General features: G+C 41.9%; 1 protein-coding gene and 1 long non-coding RNA gene across 3 annotated transcripts in view; one reads left to right on the top strand and one right to left on the bottom strand.

The window, feature by feature from the left end:
- hmcn2 (hemicentin 2) overlaps nucleotides 1-18,254 on the top strand; it is a 39,148-nt gene extending 20,894 nt beyond the window's left edge. The window contains exons 31-81 of one of the 2 annotated variants that reach the window (XM_049763457.1): nucleotides 32-310; nucleotides 390-526; nucleotides 640-790; nucleotides 877-1,095; nucleotides 1,169-1,282; nucleotides 1,354-1,541; nucleotides 1,624-1,720; nucleotides 1,835-1,996; nucleotides 2,602-2,715; nucleotides 2,897-3,093; nucleotides 3,589-3,670; nucleotides 3,756-3,887; nucleotides 3,953-4,096; nucleotides 4,213-4,372; nucleotides 4,797-4,921; nucleotides 4,997-5,180; nucleotides 5,264-5,361; nucleotides 5,482-5,760; nucleotides 5,852-6,042; nucleotides 6,477-6,558; nucleotides 6,691-6,827; nucleotides 6,928-7,069; nucleotides 7,142-7,286; nucleotides 7,718-7,845; nucleotides 7,920-8,076; nucleotides 8,153-8,274; nucleotides 8,359-8,523; nucleotides 9,030-9,137; nucleotides 9,773-9,907; nucleotides 9,987-10,121; nucleotides 10,219-10,488; nucleotides 10,832-11,022; nucleotides 11,099-11,312; nucleotides 11,770-11,904; nucleotides 11,983-12,173; nucleotides 12,864-12,945; nucleotides 13,198-13,368; nucleotides 13,771-13,923; nucleotides 14,042-14,179; nucleotides 14,367-14,488; nucleotides 14,568-14,808; nucleotides 14,905-14,964; nucleotides 15,066-15,185; nucleotides 15,265-15,399; nucleotides 15,504-15,623; nucleotides 15,720-15,845; nucleotides 16,522-16,650; nucleotides 16,723-17,016; nucleotides 17,243-17,362; nucleotides 17,443-17,569; nucleotides 17,658-18,254. In XM_049763457.1, the coding sequence (XP_049619414.1) occupies nucleotides 32-310; nucleotides 390-526; nucleotides 640-790; nucleotides 877-1,095; nucleotides 1,169-1,282; nucleotides 1,354-1,541; nucleotides 1,624-1,720; nucleotides 1,835-1,996; nucleotides 2,602-2,715; nucleotides 2,897-3,093; nucleotides 3,589-3,670; nucleotides 3,756-3,887; nucleotides 3,953-4,096; nucleotides 4,213-4,372; nucleotides 4,797-4,921; nucleotides 4,997-5,180; nucleotides 5,264-5,361; nucleotides 5,482-5,760; nucleotides 5,852-6,042; nucleotides 6,477-6,558; nucleotides 6,691-6,827; nucleotides 6,928-7,069; nucleotides 7,142-7,286; nucleotides 7,718-7,845; nucleotides 7,920-8,076; nucleotides 8,153-8,274; nucleotides 8,359-8,523; nucleotides 9,030-9,137; nucleotides 9,773-9,907; nucleotides 9,987-10,121; nucleotides 10,219-10,488; nucleotides 10,832-11,022; nucleotides 11,099-11,312; nucleotides 11,770-11,904; nucleotides 11,983-12,173; nucleotides 12,864-12,945; nucleotides 13,198-13,368; nucleotides 13,771-13,923; nucleotides 14,042-14,179; nucleotides 14,367-14,488; nucleotides 14,568-14,808; nucleotides 14,905-14,964; nucleotides 15,066-15,185; nucleotides 15,265-15,399; nucleotides 15,504-15,623; nucleotides 15,720-15,845; nucleotides 16,522-16,650; nucleotides 16,723-17,016; nucleotides 17,243-17,362; nucleotides 17,443-17,569; nucleotides 17,658-18,036 (8,027 nt within the window). In that variant the 3' untranslated portion in view covers nucleotides 18,037-18,254. Of the gene's footprint in view, nucleotides 1-31; nucleotides 311-389; nucleotides 527-639; nucleotides 791-876; nucleotides 1,096-1,168; nucleotides 1,283-1,353; nucleotides 1,542-1,623; nucleotides 1,721-1,834; nucleotides 1,997-2,601; nucleotides 2,716-2,896; nucleotides 3,094-3,588; nucleotides 3,671-3,755; nucleotides 3,888-3,952; nucleotides 4,097-4,212; nucleotides 4,373-4,796; nucleotides 4,922-4,996; nucleotides 5,181-5,263; nucleotides 5,362-5,481; nucleotides 5,761-5,851; nucleotides 6,043-6,476; nucleotides 6,559-6,690; nucleotides 6,828-6,927; nucleotides 7,070-7,141; nucleotides 7,287-7,717; nucleotides 7,846-7,919; nucleotides 8,077-8,152; nucleotides 8,524-9,029; nucleotides 9,138-9,772; nucleotides 9,908-9,986; nucleotides 10,122-10,218; nucleotides 10,489-10,831; nucleotides 11,023-11,098; nucleotides 11,313-11,769; nucleotides 11,905-11,982; nucleotides 12,174-12,863; nucleotides 12,946-13,197; nucleotides 13,369-13,770; nucleotides 13,924-14,041; nucleotides 14,180-14,366; nucleotides 14,489-14,567; nucleotides 14,809-14,904; nucleotides 14,965-15,065; nucleotides 15,186-15,264; nucleotides 15,400-15,503; nucleotides 15,624-15,719; nucleotides 15,846-16,521; nucleotides 16,651-16,722; nucleotides 17,017-17,242; nucleotides 17,363-17,442; nucleotides 17,570-17,657 lie in introns of both variants that reach the window. The other variant, XM_049763456.1, reaches the window with a different exon arrangement.
- Nucleotides 2,191-12,419, bottom strand: LOC125994248 (uncharacterized). The gene is made up of 7 exons (XR_007490554.2): nucleotides 12,203-12,419; nucleotides 9,976-10,320; nucleotides 9,760-9,904; nucleotides 6,675-8,461; nucleotides 5,885-5,982; nucleotides 5,555-5,721; nucleotides 2,191-2,724 (listed from the first exon to the last, which is right to left on the bottom strand). It is a non-coding gene; the product is annotated as an uncharacterized lncRNA (long non-coding RNA).
- Nucleotides 18,255-23,487: the final 5,233 nt, after the last annotated feature.

Genomic DNA, 23,487 nt, shown 5'->3' on the forward strand with positions numbered 1-23,487 from the left:
TTGGTGCATGAACGGTCTGCTTTCTGTGCAGCTCCTCCAACAATTAAGGGTCCTGGTGAGACCTCAAATGTGACAGTGGTGCTGGGCTTCCCGATAGTCCTTCTCTGTGATGTAGAAGGTTCACCCATGCCGAGCATCACCTGGTTGAAAGACAACCAGCCCATTGTGTCGAGCGCCCAGTTGACATACACCCAAGGTGGTCAGGCTTTAAGGGTCGGCTCAGCACAAGGGGACAGCACAGGCCTTTATACGTGCCGGGCTTCCAATCCAGCTGGCACTGCTGTCAAGCACTATTCTCTTAGTGTTCTAGGTAAGGCGCATTTTCATGTGTTTGAGGCCAAATTTGTTGTCCAACGATGCATCTCATTCTGCTTTTCTTTCCTCTCAAGTACCCCCACAAATCGACGGGGACCCAGCATCTATCGGCACTCGGGAAAAGAAAGTACGAATCAATGACAGTTTAACTCTCTCCTGCCTTGCTAAAGGTTTCCCTGAGCCCAAGGTTGCCTGGTTCAAAGATGGGCAGGTTAGTGAGACACAGCGTTTCCAAGATTACAATTAGCTCAGATGTTTTACAGCACAAACTCACAATGTTCATCGCTTATCCTGGGATCTAAGTCAGTTATTTTTATCCTTTAGTCGTTGACAGGAAACAACCATGTTGGCATTTTGGTGAGTGGGGCCTTCCTGCAGCTAGAGAATGCAATGCTGTCCCATGAAGGTCAGTACACATGCGTGGTCACCAACTCGGCAGGAGAAGACAAGAGATACTTCCATGTTGCCGTACAAGGTGCGTTAAGCCGTATCAAAGTTACGTATATCACACGGCAGTTGAACAAGGCTCTAAACTAGTAGAAACTTGGCATCACCTTTTAGTTCCTCCGGTCTTCCATCGCGTGACTAACAGAGAAGCAGCCTGGGGTGTGGAGGACAGAGAGGATGAGGAGAATGAGGACATAGTAGCCAAGCGGGAAGTAATCCTTGGCCATCCCATCAGCCTCTCCTGCGAAAGTAACGCCATACCACCCCCTAAGCTCAATTGGTACAAAGATGGACAGAAGCTCACCAGCGCTGACGGAGCAATATTACTGCCAGGTCAGATTAGAGGTCATTGTGTGAGCTCATATTTGATGACTAAAGAGCAAATTGCTCATCTTGGTTTTCTCAGGTGGACAGGTGTTACAAATTGCTCGGGTTCAGAAAGAGGATGCAGGAAGGTACACATGCGAGGCTGTCAATGAAGCTGGAGAGGATCATTTGCATTTTGAATTGGAGGTCTTGGGTAAGCATGAAGGCTTGTCTAATTTTGTTGCATGATAAAAAACAATCCATTGCATTATTTGAAATTGGCAGTATCACCTGTGATCATGGGGGCATCTGAGGAGTTTATGGAGGAAATAGGAGCAGTGGTCAACAGCACTGTGGCCCTTCATTGTGATGTAACTGGACATCCAGCTCCAGCTATCTCGTGGTCTAGAGATGGACAGCCAGTTGACACGGACTCACAGCATCTCATCAGTGAGGACAGGACACAACTGCAGGTAAAGCAGTGTTGTCCCACTGAGCCAATAAATTGAAATATGACCTGATGTGTTTTGCAATAACTTTCATCATTTTATACAGCTCCTCAGTGTGCAGGTTTCAGACATGGCTGGATACTTGTGTACAGCAGAAAACAAGGTCGGGTCAGTTGAGAAGCTCTTCAGTCTAACTGTTCAAGGTAAAGAAAATATATGTTGTTCTTGTTCTCTTGGATATACTTTCATTGAGTGTCTATCATTGCTGAGGATTTTTGACTTGACTCATATCTACAGTATGTATTTTTTTGTCATAGTACCACCGAGAATATTAGGCCCTAAAGAGGAGGAGCTGAGTGTGACTGAGGGTCATATGGTGTCATTGCTGTGTGATGTACAAGCATACCCTCCACCAGAAATCACTTGGACCAAAGATGGGCAGATCCTCCGCTTTAGTAGCGGTATCCACCTATTGCCAGGTTAGATCTAGGACACAACAAACTTTCAATAACAATGACCCAGCTGCATGTTTTTAATACAGTATGCTGTTATGGTCTTTGTTATTCCTTTGCTTTTTTTTCTTTAAAGGATATTATTATGTATGGAACTTTAAACAGTTCTCTGGTGTCTTTGTATGATATCTGTGACAGAACATTAGATTGTTATAGATTTTGTTACTATGGCAGTGTGAGGTGGAGCTCTGGGTGGCTGAGCTGCAAAGCATTCACAAGCGCCCACAAAGACAGCTTTGATTATTGACAGCATGAGAGCTTCCCTCGCAGAGTCAGCGTTTTCACAGAGCCGCTGAATTACACTTGTCCGTAAAGGTGGTGAATGCAGCGGACATCCCACTTTGCCCCCCACCTGGACCATATCAGCACTATATGAGTGGAATGTGCAGCTTATAATGAAGGATACAATTATCCAATGTAATTCAGGGAAATTTGACAATGATGTGAAAGTGACTTAAACGACAGTTGAATTATTTTGTAGTTTCATTTCCATATTGATGGGTGGTCGGTCAGTCCAGACAATGCAAGTATTTTAAAAGTAAATTTGATATGTTGCCATTCCTACTTCATAGGAGGCCAGATGTTACAGCTGCCCAGGGCAAGACTGGAGGATGCAGGACAATACGTGTGCACGGCCTCTAATTCAGCTGGCCAGGACCAGAAGAGTCTACTCCTCAGTGTTTATGGTGAGCCATCTGCACACGTCAGCGTCATACACAGATGATTACATTACAAAGCATTGTCTCAGCAAAAAAAAACTGTTTATCACAGCCGTAACAGAGAATGCGTAGCTTAAAAGTGACTCATGACAAGTTGAAATGAATCACACAATGAGATCATGTTCTCATTCTAAATGCAAACCAACAGTCCTGCCCACCCTGAAGTCTCGTCTTGATGCCGAGTCAGATGTGGTGACCCCGCAGCTCGGCTCTTCTGTAACCCTGCAATGCGAAGCCCATGGTGTCCCTGAGCCTGAGGTCACATGGTATAAAAATGGACTCCAACTAGTTCCAGGGAATGGACTGAAGACAGATCACCACCAACTGGAGATCACAGGAGTTCAGGTCAGGAAAACTTTATGCTTTCAAACACAACTTTGCAAACTCCAAAGCCATTCCATCATTCTACGCTACGCTCGCACACGAAATCCATCCATCCATCCATCCATTTTCTGAACCGCTTAGTCCCCACGGGGGTCGCGGGCGTGCTGGAGCCTATCCCAGCCGTCATCGGGCAGTAGGCGGGGGACACCCTGAACTGGTTGCCAGCCAATCGCAGGGCACACAGAGACAGACAACCAATCGCACTCACACTCACACCTAGGGACAATTTGGAGTCTTCAATCGGCCTACCAAGCATGTTTTTGGAATGTGGGAGGAAACCGGAGTGCCCGGAGAAAACCCACGCGGGCCCGGGGAGAACATGCAAACTCCACACAGGGAGGGCCGGAGGTGGAATCGAACCCGCACCCTCCTAACTGTGAGGCGGACGTGCTACCCAGTGCGCCACCGAGCCGCCCGCACACGAAATCCATAATTTGGAAATTTCTTTACTCCCAGATGGCAGACGGTGGCACCTATACTTGCAAAGTATCCAATATAGCTGGCCAGGTAGACAGAACCTTCAGACTCGCAGTTTACGGTGAGAATATCGCGTGTCATGCACAACAGTAGTGAACCCAGAGTGGTGACAGTGTTTAAACTACAGTGCAAATATAAATTAACAGTTCCACCTGTCCTCGATGAGCCTCTCTCGGAGGCCCTAAACTACACCCTGGGCTCTCTTGTATCACTTCGCTGTGAGGCCTCGGGAGTCCCTGTTCCAAGCATTACATGGCTCAAAGATGGAACACCTATCGGTAAGACCGTGATAAAGAAATATAAATACTATAGGAGTGTAACATGATATTGTATTTGTTTCCAGAGAGTAGCCTGCACTGGCAGTGGTCTATCCGAGGGAACCGCCTTGAGTTGGGGCCTCTTACTCTGTCTCATGCCGGAACTTACACCTGCGTTGCCAAGAACAGTGAAGGACAGGAACAAAAGGACTATATTCTCACAGTGCAGGGTAAAGAATGACGTCTATTACCTGAAATAAATGACTATTGATTGTCATTTAAAATGTGTTATCCAAGAAAGAAGAAACGATTGTTTGAGTTGACCAGTTGTCTTTTTCCTCTGTAGTGTCACCTACTATTCTGGACTCTGATCATCCATCTGAAGTTAGTGCACCCACGGGTGAAGAGATAACACTCGAGTGCAAAGCAACTGGAAACCCCACACCTAACCTTAGCTGGCTAAAAGACGGCTTGACTTTGGAAGGTTCCGATACTCGTCACATTGCGTAAGCTGTTTCCAGTCCATATTTGCTGACAGAACAATAATGCATTGTATGAGGTCATTGTCATACTAGATTATTTGTATTTGCAAAGTAGCTCGATTTGTTTGACAATAGTCACAACTACGTATTCAACTTTGACATTCTCCAAAGGTTTGGGGATTATACTAAAAATCATTAGCTCTGATGTTTATAAACATAAAAGATGAATGTGTAGGGAGACAAATGGATTTTTTTATGGTGCATTCATGGGGAACATTAATAGCAGCTGGCATACAGATGTTCAGTAGCTTGTATGCTAAATGGAAGTTAGTGCAACAGACAGCCATATGTTTGACCGTGAGAAAGACTTGGGGAGGTGATCATAATGATGAAATTGTTGTTCTGGTGTTCATAGCATGTCCACTATTTTGTTCTTGTTATTTACCAGTGTGACGCCCGATGGCAGCACATTGACATTACTAGGCCTTAGTCCTGAGGACTCTGGAACATATACCTGTTTGGCTGTCAGCCCTGCTGGTCAGGAGAGCAAGATCTACACTCTCTTTGTCCTTGGTCAGTTTTAACATTCAACTGTTGTGCTTTTTGATCAAATTACATGTTATTGTTTGACTGTTTTTTTGGTCACAGTACGACCATCCATATTGGGCGAGACCACCGAACCCAAAGTGTTGCAGGCCTTACAGGACAGTGCTGTGACTCTTGAGTGTCGTGCTGATGGAGACCCTCCACCTCAGATCAGCTGGCTCAAAAATGGACAACCTTTACTTTTATCACCCCATACACGCTTAGTTTCTGGTGACTCTGTACTTAGGTCCGTCTTCATTGTTGATTTCTGTGTATACATTGTAAAATTATGGGTAAAAGAAATACTGACTGTCCCTTTGTCTCATTTAGGATTTCTCCTGTGCAGTTGTCAGATGCTGGCGTTTACACATGCATAGCTCGCAGCCGAGCTGGTCTTGCTGAACTTAGCTATGACGTTCAGGTCCAAGGTAGTTGATGTTTAATGCATAAAAATGATGCAACTCGCACTAACGCATTATTTTCCATCAATTTTGAAAAAGTATTATTTGTAGCATTTTGGATTCAGGTGTGTCACACATGTTCTACAGTGCCGCCTGGTGTGGATCATGTGGAACCTGTAGAACCGGTGACGGTTGTGCAAGGATCATTAGTAACTCTTACCTGTGAGGCCCGTGGTGTTCCTCCTCCAACGTTGACTTGGATGAAAGACGGCCAGCCGCTATCACTTCATCGGAACCTGCTGTTGGATGGACAGGAGACGCGGCTGCAGCTGCCTGATGTGGCACCTTCGGAGGCAGGCCTCTACAGCTGTGTTGCTAGCAACCAAGCTGGAAGCAGCACAAAGAGTTTTAATCTTACCATTCTTGGTAAAAAACTTCAACTGTATTGTAAAACTGAAACTTTGTTTTTATCCCGGTATGAACACTTTATGACAAAACAACTTTTATTCTGATCCAGAGCCTCCAAAGATATACGAATCTGATGACCCACACGAGCTGACGATTGCAGTAAACAGCCCTCTGGAGTTGGAGTGCTCTGCAGAGGGAGTACCGCCCCCCACCCTTAGCTGGCTCAAGGACGGTCGTCCGCTGGAAGGAAACAACATCATTCAGGAGGATGGACACATTCTTAGTATCAGCAAAATTCAGGTAGATAACAGCATCTAATAGCAACTAAAGCTACAGTGTATGTGCCGTGTAATGCTTTGTTGTCAAAATACGTATGTACTGCAGCTATGAGATTTATGTAAAATGTATCATAATTGCACCTACTAAGCTTAAAGCTAGAGAATGGCTCTGAGAATTAAATGTTTTAAAAAGAGGATTAAAAAATATCTAAGCTCAGCAGGTATTTGCAATTAAAAAGAGTTGAGAGCTGAATTCAATTGTTTGCTGGAATTGGTCACACATTGGAAGATATAAAAATGTCAGTCATCATTCTCATCACTCATTGTAGACAATGTAGTATGATGCATCTGATTTTCTTTCCAGTACAATACACTATAAACAAACAAAAAAGCATTGAATATAAATCTGAGACTGTCAAAATGTCAACATGACACGCCACATGTGTCTTCTTCAAGGTTGAGGATGCAGGTCTGTACACCTGCTTGGCCAGCAGCCCAGCTGGAGAGGATGGAAGAAACTATTGGGTTCGAGTACAAGGTAAGAGAAAAAAAATCTATTTCTAAGGAGCACAGTGTAAATTGTGTGTAGTCAGTCGAACATTCTTTCAACTACACAAACCGATGCCGTCAGAATTAGTATGTGATTATACAAACCTTGGTCATACTTCAGTCCCACCGACCCTTCTTGGCTCTGAAGATGTTAGAACATTGTCAGTGCCAGTTAATGGACATTTGACCCTGGAGTGCCTGGCTGACAGTGACCCTCCTCCTGATATTGACTGGTACAAGGATGAGGTCCAGATGCAGGTACAGGATGTGAAAACTTTCACAAACAGCTAATGAAGTCAAAGAACATCTGTAACTCGCATAAATTGTCTATTTTGCTGCCAACCTTCTGTCCAATTAGCTGGGTGGCCGCATTCAGCGGCTTGCAGGAGGCCAGTACCTTGAAATACAGGACGTCAGACCAGAGGACAGTGGCCAGTACAGTTGTGTGGTTACCAACATGGCAGGAAGCACCAGTCTCTTCTTCATTGTGGAGATTCTCTGTAATTTGCTTTTAACAGACATGGTTAAAACTGCTTTGACATGTTGACTCTAATCATACGTCTGCCTCTCAGTGCCACCAGTGATTAAGGAGAGCACCGCAGTGGTGACAGCTCATATAGGCCAGGATGCAATTTTGCCTTGTGAAGTTGAAGATGGCACGTCTCCGACAATTATGTGGAGAAAAGATGGCTTCCCCATAACCCACGATAACAACAAGTAGGTCTTTATTTTCTTTTAACGTGGTTAAAAGGACACCTTTTCTAATTTCACAGAACATCATTTTTTAAGCTTGTTCCACATCAGTTCAAGTGAAATTCATTCTTCTAATAAACCATGAAATGTACTTCCTCCAAGTGATTCTTTAGGAGATGCCATTTAATGTTCAGTACCTAAAAAGCAAAGTCAGTCAGACTGCCAATTTTGATGGATTAATTTAATTTGAAGCATATTCATGAATTTCAATTTGCAGCACAAATGAAAAGCATTTTTAAAAGCCTTTTCAAACAACAATACAATTCACAGGTTTTCAAGAATTTATATTCATACTAAAATTGAGTTGCAATCACAGCGTGTATTAAATCAACCAACGGATCAGAATCCCATCGGATGTGTTTTATGAAGATGAATCAGCATGTAAAACATTTCAGGTACACCATGCTACCAGAAGGCTCTTTACGTGTGCACGGAGTTCAGCTAAGTGATGCTGGCCGCTACCACTGCACGGTATCAAACCAGGCAGGCTCGGACCACCGGGGAATCGATCTCAGAGTGTTTGGTAAACAGAGCAAAACTGTAAATTATAAATCAATGTGATTGTGGTCATGTTGGATCTGCTCTGTGTTCCATTAGTGGGTCCTTCAATCAGTCCTGGCCCGTTCAACACAACAGTAACCACAGGCATCAGAGCTGTCCTGAGCTGTGAGACAACAGGCATACCTCCTCCTAAAGTGTCCTGGAAAAGGAATGGCTCCCCTCTTGATAGTAGCCATCAGTCTAATGCATACAGGTAAATACACCGTTTTGTGTATCACACCAGTGATATTGAAATCATAAGAAAATATTTAATTGCATTATTTTTAAAGGTTATTATCTTCTGGGTCACTGGTACTTTTATCGCCGTCCAATGAGGATGAAGGGTACTTTGAGTGCACAGCTGTGAATGATGTTGGAGAGGAGCGCAGGGTTATTGAGGTCATCCTCCAAGGTATGAATTTTAAGGTGGTCCAGGTACACAGCGACTTTAAATGTCTAAATTCAAGAAATGTGTTTTTGGTGTTTGATCTTGTAGTCCCACCATCTATTGAAGACGATGTCACAACAGTCACAGCCGTGAAAATGTCTCCTGTGGAGTTGCCTTGTCAAGTTAAAGGCCAACCTCAGCCAATCGTCTCCTGGACAAAAGGTGGAGCCAAGCTGGGATCTAGAGGAGGAAGTTACCGCGCCCTTCCTACTGGTAAAATACCAAATACTTGTCTTTTAGGGATTATCGCAAAACACAGAGTAGAAAACACATCTATTTTATTGTTCATTTTTAGATCAATTTTTAACCTGAGTTAAAAAAAAAAAAGAAAAAATATTAATAAGTAAGTTAGGCGGGTTTCTGAAAAGACATATAAATAAATCTTTGGAAGAGTTGGATGGTAGGGTTAGGGTGGTTTCTCAAGTATAAAAAGTGGACATATTTAGGCAGACCCTGATGCAGAAGTTCATTTTTGTAGTCTGCAAGGTAAGCAAAGTGCTTCTTCTAATTGGAGGTCTCATGCCATTGTTTCCTCCACTGTTTCACCCATGGTTGACATAAATTAGTAATTCTAAAACTTTGCTTCTGTGTGGACCTGTGGAAACTTTGTGCGTGTTGCCAGTAACCACTGCACTGGTGAAACTGATTATAAAAGTCTGTTGTATCAAAATTATATGTTTATATGTGACAACTGCATATGCTATGTATATTTTCTGCAGGGGTGTTGGAGATAACTTCTGTGTTACCAAGCCACGCCGGCAGGTACACATGCTCAGCTCGCAATGCAGCTGGAGTGGCTCACAAACACATTTCACTTACGGTGCAAGGTTTGTTTCCATTTGCTAGCATCAAGGTATACGACATGACTATATTTTATTTAAAAAGCATATCACAAGTTGAAACTAGGGCTGGGCAAGTTAATAAATTATTTTCACAGTAATTTACTAATTTATTAATGGCAACAATTATTTTATCACGCATTAACACTGTTCATATTATTTATTATGAAAATCTGTTGCTTCCAGCTCCAGCACTCACTGGAACCAGAAAACTAAATATAGTGGCAGTCTGGCGATCAGATATAATACAATAATGTCATAATTGTGTTGACATTATTATTATTATTATTACTATTATATATTTTTCAATAGAAAATGTTCCTAAAACATAAAGCTTTGGTTTGCTTTGATTACATGCTTTAAATTGAGATTCATAGTGAATATTATATTAAACAGCTAGTGTATGAAAATGTCACAAGCGTTAGCCCTGCAAATATTATGGCATTTTTATTTATATGACAATACATTAAAATAAAAAGTGTGCTCTACACTACATTTCAATTTTGGGGGAATATGCGTATATTGCGATTAATTGTGTTTAATCACAAAGACCCCATGCGATTAATCGTGACAATCGTTGCCTAGCCCTAGTTAAATAATTTCACTTTACCTTGATCCGACAGAGTCCCCAGAAATCAGACCCATGCCAGAGGAAGTCCAAGTGGTGTTACATCACGGGACCATCTTACCCTGTGAGGTTCAAGGATTTCCTAGGCCGTCCATTACCTGGCAAAGAGAGGGTGTTCCTATAGCAGCTGGTAACAAAAGCACATCATGAATGCTACGAAAGGGCAAAGGACATGTTGGTTCTAAACATAACTTTTACTTGTTTTACAGGTCACAGGCTAGCTGTGCTCTCAAATGGCGCCCTCAAGTTTGCTCGTGTTACTCTTGGTGATGCAGGAATGTACCAATGCCTAGCAAAAAATGAAGCTGGTGTTGCTGTGGGAAGAACTAAACTTGTGCTTCAAGGTATACTTTGCTTGCAAAAAATAAGCAAGACATGCCTGCCACTTGCATTCAAATTGTATGACATGATAATAATAGCATATGGTCTGTGTGTCCTCAGTTCCACCGGTGCTGAGTGTGCCCCATGTGGAATACATTGCTGTGCTAGGCCAACCTGTCAGTTTGGAGTGTGTGGCTGATGGCCAACCCCAACCGGACGTTACTTGGCACAAAGACAGGAGACCTTTAGTTGACAGTGCTCATATTCATATATATGCAAACGGTACACTGGTGATCACATCTACCCAGCGCAGTGATGCTGGGACGTACACATGTACTGCCAAAAATCTTGCTGGCAGAATCAGTCAAGACATCAGACTGGTGATTCAAAGTGAGTCAACTTGGGAAATTACACTGCTTTGTGTATGTTGATTAAAAAGGCATCAAAGCTCCAAGAATAGATGAAGTGATTTAAGTTTGGAAATGTATACTGAGATTTTTGCATGGACCCTGAAGAAATAGTTGGGTGTCAAAGATATGGTAAGAGAGCAATTCGAACACATTTGTGGGTTAATGAGATATAAGAGGTAAATTTATGTTTTTTTTTGTTCTAACACTAAAAGTCTGACGTGATCAGATGAAAGATTGGATAGTGTTGGGAATGACAGCGTATACCAAAGTATTGGAAAGCAGGCTTTACAGTATATCGTAGTCATCCTGTCGTTGTGTTTCAGTTCCCCCGATGATTCTTCCTGGTCAAACCGAGATGTCAGTCATTCAAGGATTTCAGGCCTTGCTACCTTGTGCTGCTCAAGGTTCACCAGATCCCAAAGTATCATGGGAAAAGGATGGTGAAGTTTTGCTCAAACGTCCGGGCAAATTCACCATCCTGCGATCTGGAGAGCTGATTATCGAGAGGGCTGAGGTGAGCGTGAGAACATTAGCAGCTTAGGTGTCCGCCTAGTCTGGATCTATTAATAAGTTTGCTTTTTCTTACATAGCCAGGAGATGCTGGACTTTTCACATGTGTAGCCACCAATGAGGCAGGATCCACAAAACAGGATATTCACTTGTCCGTCAATATGCGACCTGCCTTTAAAGAGCTACCTGGTGATGTTACCTTAAATAAAGGGCAGGATCTGGCCTTATCTTGTCATGCACAAGGAACACCTTCTCCTGTCATCTCCTGGACTGTCAACAATAAACCTTACCCAGGTATCATTTACCTAAAATGGCATCGTTGTAGAGCACATATTTTCAAATGTACATTAATAGTCTCTATCGTGTCACTCTCGTTTAGTTTCAGTATCTATTAGTCTCGATTATTCGACCGATTAGTCGAATAAACGGATACGATTTGATTTGCATTAAAGTGTATTAAAAATATTTTCCCCGATTACTGTTTATTAACCAATCATTTTTGTTTGGTATTATTTAGTGAATAAAATGACATTTCAGCAATTTAATACAAGAAAGATTGATGGTCATCACAAATACATCAGAAAAGATAAATCTGTCTGCTTTTGTGGAGAACTAAAGAAATCTAAGAATCTTTACTTTTGAGAGGCTGCAATGAGAAGATTTGGGCAATGAAACAATGTTTATTCTTCCAGCCAAGATCTTTACCACTGACCTTGTTTCTAAATGAGTTTTTATGAATCGCGTTTTGTAGGGGCTACTGTAGATGAAGCTGGCAGGAACACCATCATAATCGATAACGTTACCATGAGTGATGCTGGAACTTATGTGTGTATCGCGGAAAACAGCGTGGGCTCCATCCGAGCGCTCTCCTTTGTCCGCATCAGAGGTAAACTTTGACTGATAAGTGAATGCTATGCCCAGGCAACAGTTACCACCTCAACATACTCCTGTATGCTTTTCTTAGAGCCTCCTGTTCTAAAGGGTGAAGCCCACACGTTTCAAACAGTCACTCAAGGTGGGTCTGCTATGCTCGACTGTCCAGTCCAAGGAGACCCCAACCCAGTTCTCCGCTGGCTCCGGAACGGAAAACCCCTGCACCGCTCTGTGCGCATGCAGGCACTTCACAATGGATCATTGATCATTTACAGCATCACTGTAAGTACAAAGTTCACACAATGTATTACCTGCACGTTAGTCAAATTTGAATCTTAAAGTTTCCATAAGCAAACTTGAGAAAAAGTTTTTCTCAAAGGAGGCACATTCATCCAATCAGGGCTTCATCCTGTGGCTGTCTGAGTGTCCTGCTTCCACCACAATCAGATTGGAGGCACTTTAGTTAGAAACTAACTGCATTATTAACAGAGGGAGGAGGTCGACAGGGAACTGGATGTTCCCATACTCTGGCCTGCTTTGCTTAGCCTCTAACCTTGTTATGTGCCTAACTGCTGCTGTAATTGCATCGCGTGAAGCTGAGATTCTCACAGACAGATGACTGTTCTTCCCACGGTGCAATCTGATATTCTTCTACCTGGCCCCAACAATATTTTGCTAGTTACATACACTCTCAACTGGCTAACTCTCAACTGTGTTCTCATGTTTTGTCTTATCCATATATTAAATTTATTTGCCCCCCTTATGTCATCTTTAACTTGTAATCTGTCCAGAGTTTGCATAGTCTCTCATTCTGTCAAATGGCGTAGGCTCAAGAAGAGCACCCATGGCCCTGATCAGAAGAAGTGTCATAGATGTAATGTCCTCATGCTTTGTTTTTATGGGAGCAAACTTTTTTTGTAAATATAGTGCCAATCATATCAAACAATAGATGTTTGTCATTTTAATCTACAGGCTGCAGATGAAGGGGATTATGAATGTGTGGCTGAGAGTGAAGCAGGGTCAGCTGAACGGACCATTACTCTCAAGGTTCAGAGTGAGTCTTCAGTTTTGTTTATAATTTAACTTTGTTTAATGAATGGACATTACTTGGACGTAATACCGTGCTTTGCTTCCCTAACAAAGTACATAACTCCTTTCCGCCAACCTTCACATACTTTGTTACTGAAACTGTCTTTTTCTCTTTCTTGATCATTTATATAATTTATGTTTGTGACCACATCACAAATTATTTTGGTTGTGACAAATATCTGCTCATGGACACAATAAATTTGTCTCTATGTCTTAGTTAATGGAGGCTACTCCAATTGGCAAGACTGGGGTCCTTGTAGTAGCGTCTGCGGTCAAGGCTCCCAAGAGCGCAGTCGACTTTGCAACAACCCAGAACCAGCTAATGGTGGACGAACATGCAGCGGGCCAAGTATTGACTCCAGGAAATGTCAAGCCGGCCTTTGTCCAGGTTTAACATAAAATTCTATATGTATCTTTTATTTTTAAAGTAAGTACGCAATGAAATATTATGTAAAAAAAAAAAAAAAAAAATCCATAAATGAACAAATATTTTTCTGCTGCGGAGCTATCAAAGACATTGATTCGGAAAGGCCGTCAACTTTTAATTTGTTCATATTTAAAAAAAATCTTATTAGTGAATACTTCTACACACTTCAAACGCTCTGTAATGATGCATGAGGAAGGCATAAGAGAAGTCACGTTACATCTTACCTTTATCATGCAAATGTGACAATGACCATAACATTCATTTGTAGAGTTATTTCAAGCCCCATTTTTTTCTCACCCAAGCATTATCCACACATATATTATGCTTTGGTAATGTTTTTTTTTTTTTTTTTTCTAATGAAAGGTGAAGCCCCTCGCAGGACCAGAGGAAGTCTAATAGGCATGGTCAACGAGAGGGAGTTTGGAGTGTCCTTTCTAGAGGCCAACATCACAGATAATGAAGAAGAAGGCAGCAGCACTCTCCAGGCCCGTCTTGACAACATTCCTCCAAGCGTTGGTTAGTGGTCACAACAAATTTTACTTTTGTCTTTCTTCATTTTGTGTACCACGTTTATCCTAGTATCATATAGCGTACATTGTACTCTGTCTGTTTATTGATGATGATGATGTGGTAGGTCCCTTGCTGCGGGTGCTGGTATCTGTTTTTGCACCCATCTACTGGACCACTGTGCTTCAGCGAGAGACCACGAAGAATGGCTTCTCCTTCACACATGGCCAATTCAAGCAGGAGTCTCAACTGGAATTTGAAACAGGTTTGTTCTTGATTTTACATATTCATCATCAACCATGATACAAACAGGAAAATGAGTTCTACGTCATGATGTTCACAAAACAACCACAAGATGGCGTGACTGACTAATGTCTTTGAAGGCTAAAGTTTCTCAATGAATGTGCAAAATATCCTTTTATGATATTATTGTTTCAAAATCTTTCAACCAGGCGAAGTCCTTCGTGTCCTCCATGTGGCTAGAGGACTGGATTCTGAGGGAGTTTTACTGATTGACATTGTAATCAATGGATTTGTACCGCCATCATTAACAACCTCACATGTCAGCCTCCAGGTGTGTTCACAAAAGTCCTTGTTGTCTGAGGAGTTTCAGCAGTTTTTTTGATTTTTATGATCGATTTTATGTACTCTAGGAGTTTGATGAGTCCTATGTGCAGACGGGCCAAGGGCAGATGTACTCATGGTCATCACAGACCCACCAGAGGGGAGGTACCCCCATGGTGCTGCGCTGCAACCACACCATTATCTACGAGGGCGAGGAGACCCGCCAGGGCCCTCTGCTCCAGTTGTTGAAGGTTTCCGGAATGAATAGTGTCTACAATATGCTTACTCTTACACTGGACTTCCACTTTACTTCACGCCTTCTCATACCAGGTCAGAGGAAATTATTTGGAGAAAATTATACAACTAAAAAAAATATTTGAAAATATTTAAAAACAAAGACGTCACAGTCAATGGTTCTGTTTGCAGATGGTCATGAAGACAGTTGCCCGAAAGGCTTTGTCCTCGACACAACCTCATACTGTGCTGGTAGGTGGCCTCTGTCTCATTCATGGTTTGGCAGTGTTTAACTTTAAATATATGTCATTGTGCCATTTTATTATTGTAATTCAATGTGTGGTTACGATTAGATGAAGACGAATGTGCGCTTCAGTCTCCCTGCTCTCACTCGTGTAACAACATCATGGGAGGGTTTTCTTGCGTCTGCCCTTCTGGCTTTACCATCTCTACGGAAACCAACACATGCCAAGGTGAAATACCAACTGCATCGAAGGGTTGTAATTTGTATAATCCATGTGAAATCTCTTATTCTTCACCTGAACCTGACAGATATTGACGAGTGTGCCCAAGGCTCACATATGTGCCACTACAACCAGCAATGTATCAACACAATGGGCACTTATCGCTGCCAAGCCAAGTGTGGAGCAGGATTTAAGCCCAGCATTAAAGGAAACAGCTGCGAAGGCAAGTCACCATTTTACCACGTGCACTATTTCAGCCATCCAGTCAGTGGGTGAACCCCAAAGTGGTCACCAGCTAATAGATAGCCACGTAATTCTGTGTTTTAGATGTGGACGAGTGTCGAGAGTCTACCATATCGCCGTGTCAGCATCAGTGTCTCAACACTTTGGGGTCCTACCGCTGCATCTGCCACCCTGGGTATCAGCAGTCAGGACACCAATGCATTGGTCAGCCATTTAAACACGAAATTGGTCCTTTTATACCACGTCTACTGCAGACTAGTGTTTGATTTGAATGTTGAAGTGACGAACCCCTTTTTCCAGACATCAATGAGTGCATGAGGAATGTGTGCCCAGCTCACCAGCAGTGTCAGAACACTGACGGAGGGTACCAGTGTTTCGACAGCTGCCCAGCTGGCATGACCAAAGCAGAAAATGGAGTGTGCATGGGTTAGTGTCTGTTCTTTCTCACTTCATTTGTTTATGAGAATTTCCACAGCCATTCCAGTTTCCTACTCCACAGGAGTTACATTATGTAAGATAATCATTGAAAGCTCCAAAAAAAAATTGAAACGCTTTTTTCTTGAGTGGGTGAAGATGGGGACGATCCCATTGGCACTGCATTTTATATTGTGTAACAGAGTTTCACAAGAAATCTGCTGCATTGCTTAGCGGCAGCACACAGCCATTGGTTTGCCTCTATAAAGTCAGCAAGAGCTTTCTTGAATGCTATAATTTCTTGCACAGATTCCACAGAAAGATACTCAAAAGGAGTACCAACAGACTAAATACAAAACCACAATTCAAACAAGCTGGTACAGTTTAGTTCACCTCGCTATGTTAGATTTGGAATCGTAAACCTTGATTTGGCTTGTGTTTACACTTCAGCAGGGTGTAGTCATAGGCAGTATTTTCGATGTGTGCAACGCAACGTAACTAAGAATTAATGCAGCACATTGTCATGATTCGCACAGTTTTTTTTAACAGTAAAATAATTGAGGTACTGTTAAATCTTGGTGGTGGCCGTTTTTGGTTGAATTTTGGGATAAGCTCCAAAAACTCCCAACGGCACCCTGTGTTTTAACACTTGTGTTTTTAAAAAGTTGATGGACCTTTTCTCTTCCAGATATTGACGAGTGTCAAGATGGAAGTCACATGTGTCGCTACTCTCAGATCTGTCAGAACACAGTCGGAGGTTACGGATGTATATGTCCCAGAGGGTACCGGTCTCAAGGAATTGGTCTGCCATGTCTGGGTAGGTAGTTTATTTCTTTCAGATTAGACACCAATTTGCCTTTGTAATAATGACTCTCCTGTATACATTCAGACGTCGATGAATGCCTGCAGACGCCAAGCCCGTGCGTCTTTCAGTGCCGCAATGTGCCGGGCAGCTTCAGATGCTTGTGTCCACCTGGAACTGTGCTGCTTGGGGATGGACGCTCATGTGCAGGGCTAGAGAGAGGACAGTTCTTTACTAATGGGACCAGAGTCAGAGCGAGACTTCGGCCGCAGCTGGTGTCATCCCTTGGCAGGCCAATTTTGTCCCGTTCTCACGGGGTGTCTCGTATTACCAGGCAGAGCTGTCCTCTAGGATATACCAGCAGAGATGGCAAATGTGTTGGTAAGCTTGCATCGAAGGTTGCCTTTAACCTTGGCTAGTTTGATGGCAGTTTTGTGCAGTGTTCAGCCAGGGACCCAGAACCAGTCACATCATATTGTGGTCCAAAGCAGGTCTCGATCTGGCCATTTCTTACAGAACTATACTATCTAGGCATTTTCACAATTACCCTTGGATAAAGTTTACAACTTCACACACTACTCACTATCCTGCATTGCCATTTGTGTAGATGTGGATGAATGTCTGCTCAGGAAGCCCTGCCAACATGAATGTCGAAACACCATTGGCAGTTTCCAGTGTCTGTGTCCTCCAGGCTACCAGCTGCTATCCAATGGCAGGAATTGTAAAGGTACCAGAAAATCCGCTTGTGATGATATCACCTTCATCTCTTCTACAATTGCAACAAGTGGACTTTCTTCCCCACTCTAGACACTGACGAATGTTTAGAGCAAGGCATTCAATGTGGCTACAATCAGATGTGTTTTAACACCAGAGGAGGATACCAGTGCCTGGACACTCCCTGTCCTGCATCCTACCAGCGGGGAAGAAGCCCAGGGTAATACATGAGTGTATATAATAGAGATTGCATTTCAAAAGCATTCAAATGTCTCAACATGTGCCTCCCTTTCTTGACTCTTTAAAAGGACATGCTACAAGCCGTGCTCTCTGGACTGCGCCACCGGAGGCTCTCCTCTGCTCCTGCAGTACAAGCTCCTCACGCTTCCCTCTGGCATACCAGCCAATCACAACGTTGTGCGGCTGTCCGCGTTCTCTGAGTCAGGCATCCTGCAAGAACGCACATCTTTTATCATACTAGAGCAAGAATCTGAGACGGGTCTATTGGGACAAGCATTTGGCATCAGGGACGACACAGGCCGGGGGATCATCTACACACGGCGGCTTCTTGACAGCCCAGAACTTGTACGCCTCAAAGTGCAGGCCACCACCATTTCACAGCAAGGCCGTGTGACCTACCAGAGTATCTTCATCATTTACATTTCTATCTCGGCATTTCCCTACTGAGCTGCTTCACTCTAGATACTTTTAAGGCAAATCTCCAGAAACCTGAGCCTCGGATGCATCATGTGACTGATACATCCTGTGGATACTTAGGACTGAAACATGGTGAAAGAACTTAACATTGCATTGTCATGGCCGATACGACTGGCTGAATCTGTCGCCCCAAAAATGGAAAGAAATGCATTAATTGCTTCAGTAAAAACATGATCCAAAACTTCCAAGCTTGGGTCTTCTGGTAGATGATTCAATGTCTGGTGGTAGTGCTTCTGATTATGCCTAATTAGGGCAAATAAATGAAAATGCAAGAGGAAAGTAGCTTGATCCGTTTAAAATTTTCATCATTAATGACAATAAATAATATTGATATTAGTGATTGCTCATTCTACAATTAAAAAAAATTCTGACTGCTTGAGCCACTTGTTTAAAGTCACAAACCAGTGTGATCGTGTTGCATCTAGGCAGCTTTTTTGTACTCTGCATTTGAATGTAAATATGTTTAAAAGTGCCTTTTTGAATGTATCTGAGTAGACTTTCTTCAGGCTGTTACTCAAATGGTGCTAAAATTAATACATTTTTTTACAGGTATTGACTACATTCATTCTGTTGATTGGTGCAGCTCCAAATGTCTTCCATGCTTACATGACCATTATACACAATGCTGATATGGGATTTGTTGGTGTAAAAGAAGAGGAAAAGGGTCATTTGCAACCCATGTTAGCCAGAGAAAAAAGAGATTATACTGTTACTTATACTGTTGACCCTACTCAAACCGTGTTAACCCACTTTCACTGTAAATTGTATGTGTGTTGAGTACAGTATTTGCAGAAATAAAAAATGCTTTTTTTTTAAAAAAAACTTTCTGTTGTTCCTGTGCCACCATTTTTATGAGTAAAAAAACGTATCATCAGCACTATACGGATGTTGGGGGGGTGATGACAGCAAATACCTGTTTTAACATAGACATTTGAAATAAGACGTGATCCATTAACACTTTGAACAATCCACTATAACTTTAAACAATACCACTGACATCTGTTTCTAAGACAAAAAGTCAATGTGGAAAAATGCCTTTCATCATCAGTAAATAATGTGTTTGTTACAGATGAAGTGCTGAGGCATCCAGACAAGAATTAGGTTTGTATTAAGGAATGGAGAACAGAGCCCCGGCACCAAGGTGCTCCTGCTTGTGCTGGCTACTAATGAAAGCAGAGTGGAGATACGAATGACGTCAACCTCAGACAGCACTCATATCCAGGTCAACGACTAATATCTGGAAAAGCAATAAGGAAACAACTATTTCCATGAAAACCTGGTCTCCAAGAGACTTTTGTACGCACAGGAGCTTAATAAGGTAAAACATATGGTGGAATGCTTGTGTTTATTATAGACTATTAAACCATCTACATCTTAAACTATTTCAACAATGAATGCAACTTTATGAATTTACCATTATACACCAACACAATGAATTTGAATTAATTTAATTTCCTTATTCATCATCAGTTTTGTAGCATTTGACTGAATGTGAGGAGTGTTGTTCTGTCTTTGAATCCTGGCTCCAAATGTACAATTTGTTTACAGTGTGCTGCGTGTTGCTAAGTGCAGTGTGGAAAGACGTGTCACTGCTGTGCCATATTTTCTCCAATTGATGACGAATTGATTACTTCAGATAATAATTATAGGGTGTGAAATCTTTCTGTACACCATGGCTTTTTGATTAAGATGTAAATACAAAAATGGCAGGAAAATCCATCAAAACTTTATTTGGGGGTAAACCAGAGGCATTTTAAACTGACTCTCATTCAACACGAGTTTGAATGCAATTGTTTAATTCTGAAAAAGGTGTGCAACCATATAATTCAGCCATTTATTTTAACCTCCCCAATCATTTTGAGTTGTTCAAGTTGTAGGTCACATTAATAGCAAAAATGGGTATGTTTCTAAATGTTTGATCTTGGTCACATTTTTTTTTAACATCGCAAAAACTTTGCATTTCAACAGGGGTGTGTAGACTTTTATATCTACTGTGAAAAGGCAAAATGCCTTATCAAACTGTATACACTATACTGCAAGTGGAAAGAAGACAGCACTAAACCATTAAATTAATCTTGTGGAAATCGATGTGTGGCTACAATCCAGCAGATGTCTGCGTTCACTTCTTTTCAAAAGGCTGTATAAGCACCATGAAGACATCCGTTAAGGTAGCCAGCTTACTGTATGTTTTATTTCACTCTTTTCATATGTTTCACATACCATCATTAAGATGTTGAGTAATACATAATATGCCTCATAAATATTTTCAAGTACTGATTTTGTCTCTTCTCTTGAGATTTCTTTGATTTGACTCTTTTCTTAAAAAACAGAAGGAAGTTGGCTCGGGTAATACCTCAGCTCCTCAGCAGATAGAGCTGATGTCAGATTGCTCTATAAATGATTTTAACGGATCATCTGCATCACTGTGCTGAGTGCTGTTGGGTCTCTTTGCTGTCATCACTGCCAGACGTGAGCTGCTGATAGTAATAACCGTGTGTGTTGAAGATTATAACAAAACAAAATAGTGCAACTAAGATTGCTCTCAGCAGGAAGCGTGTTCAGCATTCAGGGGAATTAATTAAAATAAATTGACACCTATTTATGGCATTATTGGGTTTTTGCAATGTGGTTACGTGCATGAATGGTGATGTAATTAGTCAATTCACAGAAATAAATTATTTGCGTGTGTGTGTGAGTGTGTGTGTGTGCGTGTGTGTGTGTATGTGTGTATGGGGGGGGGGGGGGCGCGATTGATTGGTTGACCAACTCGTTTGAACGAATCTTTTGAGTGAACTGATTCTAAAGATTCAGTTCACTTAAAAGAACTGGAATGCACATCACTAACATCAAGGCAAGTTGAGCTGAGTATTGTTGATTTAATGTTGTGCGTTGCCTGGAGTTTGTCTTTTTGCTGCTTTTCTGATGTGGTCATTTGCCTGGACGCCTTGGTGCCTGAAAACAGCTTTACTAGATTGGAAGGTTATGCAACCTTTTTTTCTTACTATTAAAGATCACCATTACACTACATTACCACGAGTATTAGCAACAATTAAACAGATTTAATATATATTTAAATACATGTTTAATAGAACTGCAAACAGTAAATGCACCATCATTGTGTTTTCCATGTAAAACATTAATAGCGAGACACCTTCCCAAAAAACAAGTTCCTAAACAAATCTAGCACAATTTTATGCATGAAGCTAATTAAAACAATGTGTGCTGGATCTTTAATGCCTGCCTGAACCATTAATTTAATCCACCAGTAATCAGTAATTCAAATAACACTTCATCAGATAGACTCCCAAGAGAGTCAAGACCACATTTGCTCGTAAATACAACACATTGAAAGAAAATACACCATCAAAACACTAGAATAGAAAAAACACACCAAAAATCACCTTTATTTTCCATGAAAAACAAGTCATTAAATTGAGTTGAAGGCCAGTAAGTGATTCCATTTTAATAAATCTCTATGAATACACAGTGAGAGCTTGTGTACTGATTTAAATGCAACTGGAGGCCGTTACCATAACAACAATATCCTTGAGGTAAATTAATATTTGGAGTTGTGCAATGGCGACCGGTACTATCTCTACGACTGCTTTACACAGTCGGGATGTCACTAGTGAGTAATATTATATATATATATATAAAAAATCATAACCCTAGCTCTAACCCTAAGCTTTAGAGAGGTGCATGGTTTTTACATTATTGTGTCCCACTGGGATTTGAACTCACTAGGTCACTAGGGTGAAAATCCAGAGCATTAACCATTACACTAAGGCAGTGTTTCCCAGCCTATTTTCATTCACGGCACACCTTTTCATTGTCTTACCACAGCGACCTGGGTTCAAATCCCAGTGAGACTTAAATTTTTTATAATTGAAACATTTGCAACACAGTTGCTTGTGTGCTACCCCATATAACCATTATAACTATTTGCTTGTGAGCTGCTCTATAAAACCATATATATTCCGTGCTGTGTAAGCGAGGCTTCCATAGTGTAATGGTTTGAGCTCTGGATTCTCACCCCAGTGACCTGGGTTCAAATCCCAGTGAGACCATAATTATTTTATCATAGAAAAAAATGCATCACAGTTGCTCGTGTGCTGCCCCATATAACCATATGTAAGCTTACAATGTAAGCGAGGTTTCCATAGTGTAGTGGTTAGTCCTCTGTACTCTCACCCCAGCGACCTGTGTTCAAATCCCAGTGAGATTATATAAGTTATTTTATCATAGAAAAATTTCCAAAACAGTTGCTTGTGTGCTGCCCCATGTAATCATTATAACTACTTGCTGGTGAGCTGCTCCATAAAAGCATATATATTCCATGTAATTTTAGCGAGGGTTCCATAGCGAAGTGGTTAGTATTCCAGACTCTCACCCCAGTGACTGGGGTTCAAATCCCATTGAGACCTCAAATATTTTATCATTGGGAAAAAGCTAAGTGAAAAGTGCCACACCCGCCCTCACCCCCACCTCCTAATTCACAGTTTGATCTGTGACGTCACTTGGACACTCTGTTAGGTACACCGCCATTTTCAAGTGTACCTAATAACAGGCCACTTTATTGGGGAAATATCATGGTCAAAGGTCACGGGTGTCAAGCTCTAGTCCTCGGGGCCGCGTTCCAACTTGTTTTCCAAGTGACCCTCGTTAAGCGCAGGTGCGTGAAAACTTTTAGCTTCTTTCACGGTCAAAAGGAGCTAAAAGTTTTCCCGCACCTGCACTTAACGAGGGAATCACACAGACACTCCATTAGGTACACTGCCATTTTCAAGTGTACCTAACAAAAGGCCACTTTATTTGGGAAATACCATGGTCCAAGGTCACAGGCGTCAAGCTCTAGTCCTCAGGGCCGCATTCCAACATGTTTTCCAAGATTCCCTCGTTAAGTGCACCTGCGTGAAAAGTTTTAGCTCCTTTCACGTTCTGCACGAGCTAAAACTTTTCACGCAGGTGCACTTAACGAGGGAATCACACGGACACTCCATTAGGTACACCGCCATTTTCAAGTGTACCTAATAACAGGCCACTTTATTAGGGAAATATCATGGTCAAAGGTCACAGGTGTCAAGCTTTAGTCATCAGGGCCACGTTCCAACATGTTTTCCAAGAGTCCCTCGTTAAGTGCACCTGCGTGAAAAGTTTTTGGTCATTTTCACGTTCTGCAGGAGCTAAAACTTTTCACGCAGGTGCACTTAACGAGGGAATCACATGGACTCTCCATTAGGTACACACTTTATTAGGGAAATATCATGGTCAAATGTCACAGGTGTCAAGCGCTAGTCCTCAAGGCCGCATTCCAACATGTTTTCCAAGATTCCTTCGTTAATGCGGCCCCGAGGACTAGAGCTTGACACCTGTGACCTTTGACCATGATATTTCCCTAATAAAGTGGCCTGTTATTGGTAC

The sequence above is a fragment of the Syngnathus scovelli genome, chromosome 3 (assembly GCF_024217435.2).
Source record: "Syngnathus scovelli strain Florida chromosome 3, RoL_Ssco_1.2, whole genome shotgun sequence".
NCBI classification, from domain to species: Eukaryota; Metazoa; Chordata; class Actinopteri; order Syngnathiformes; family Syngnathidae; genus Syngnathus; species Syngnathus scovelli.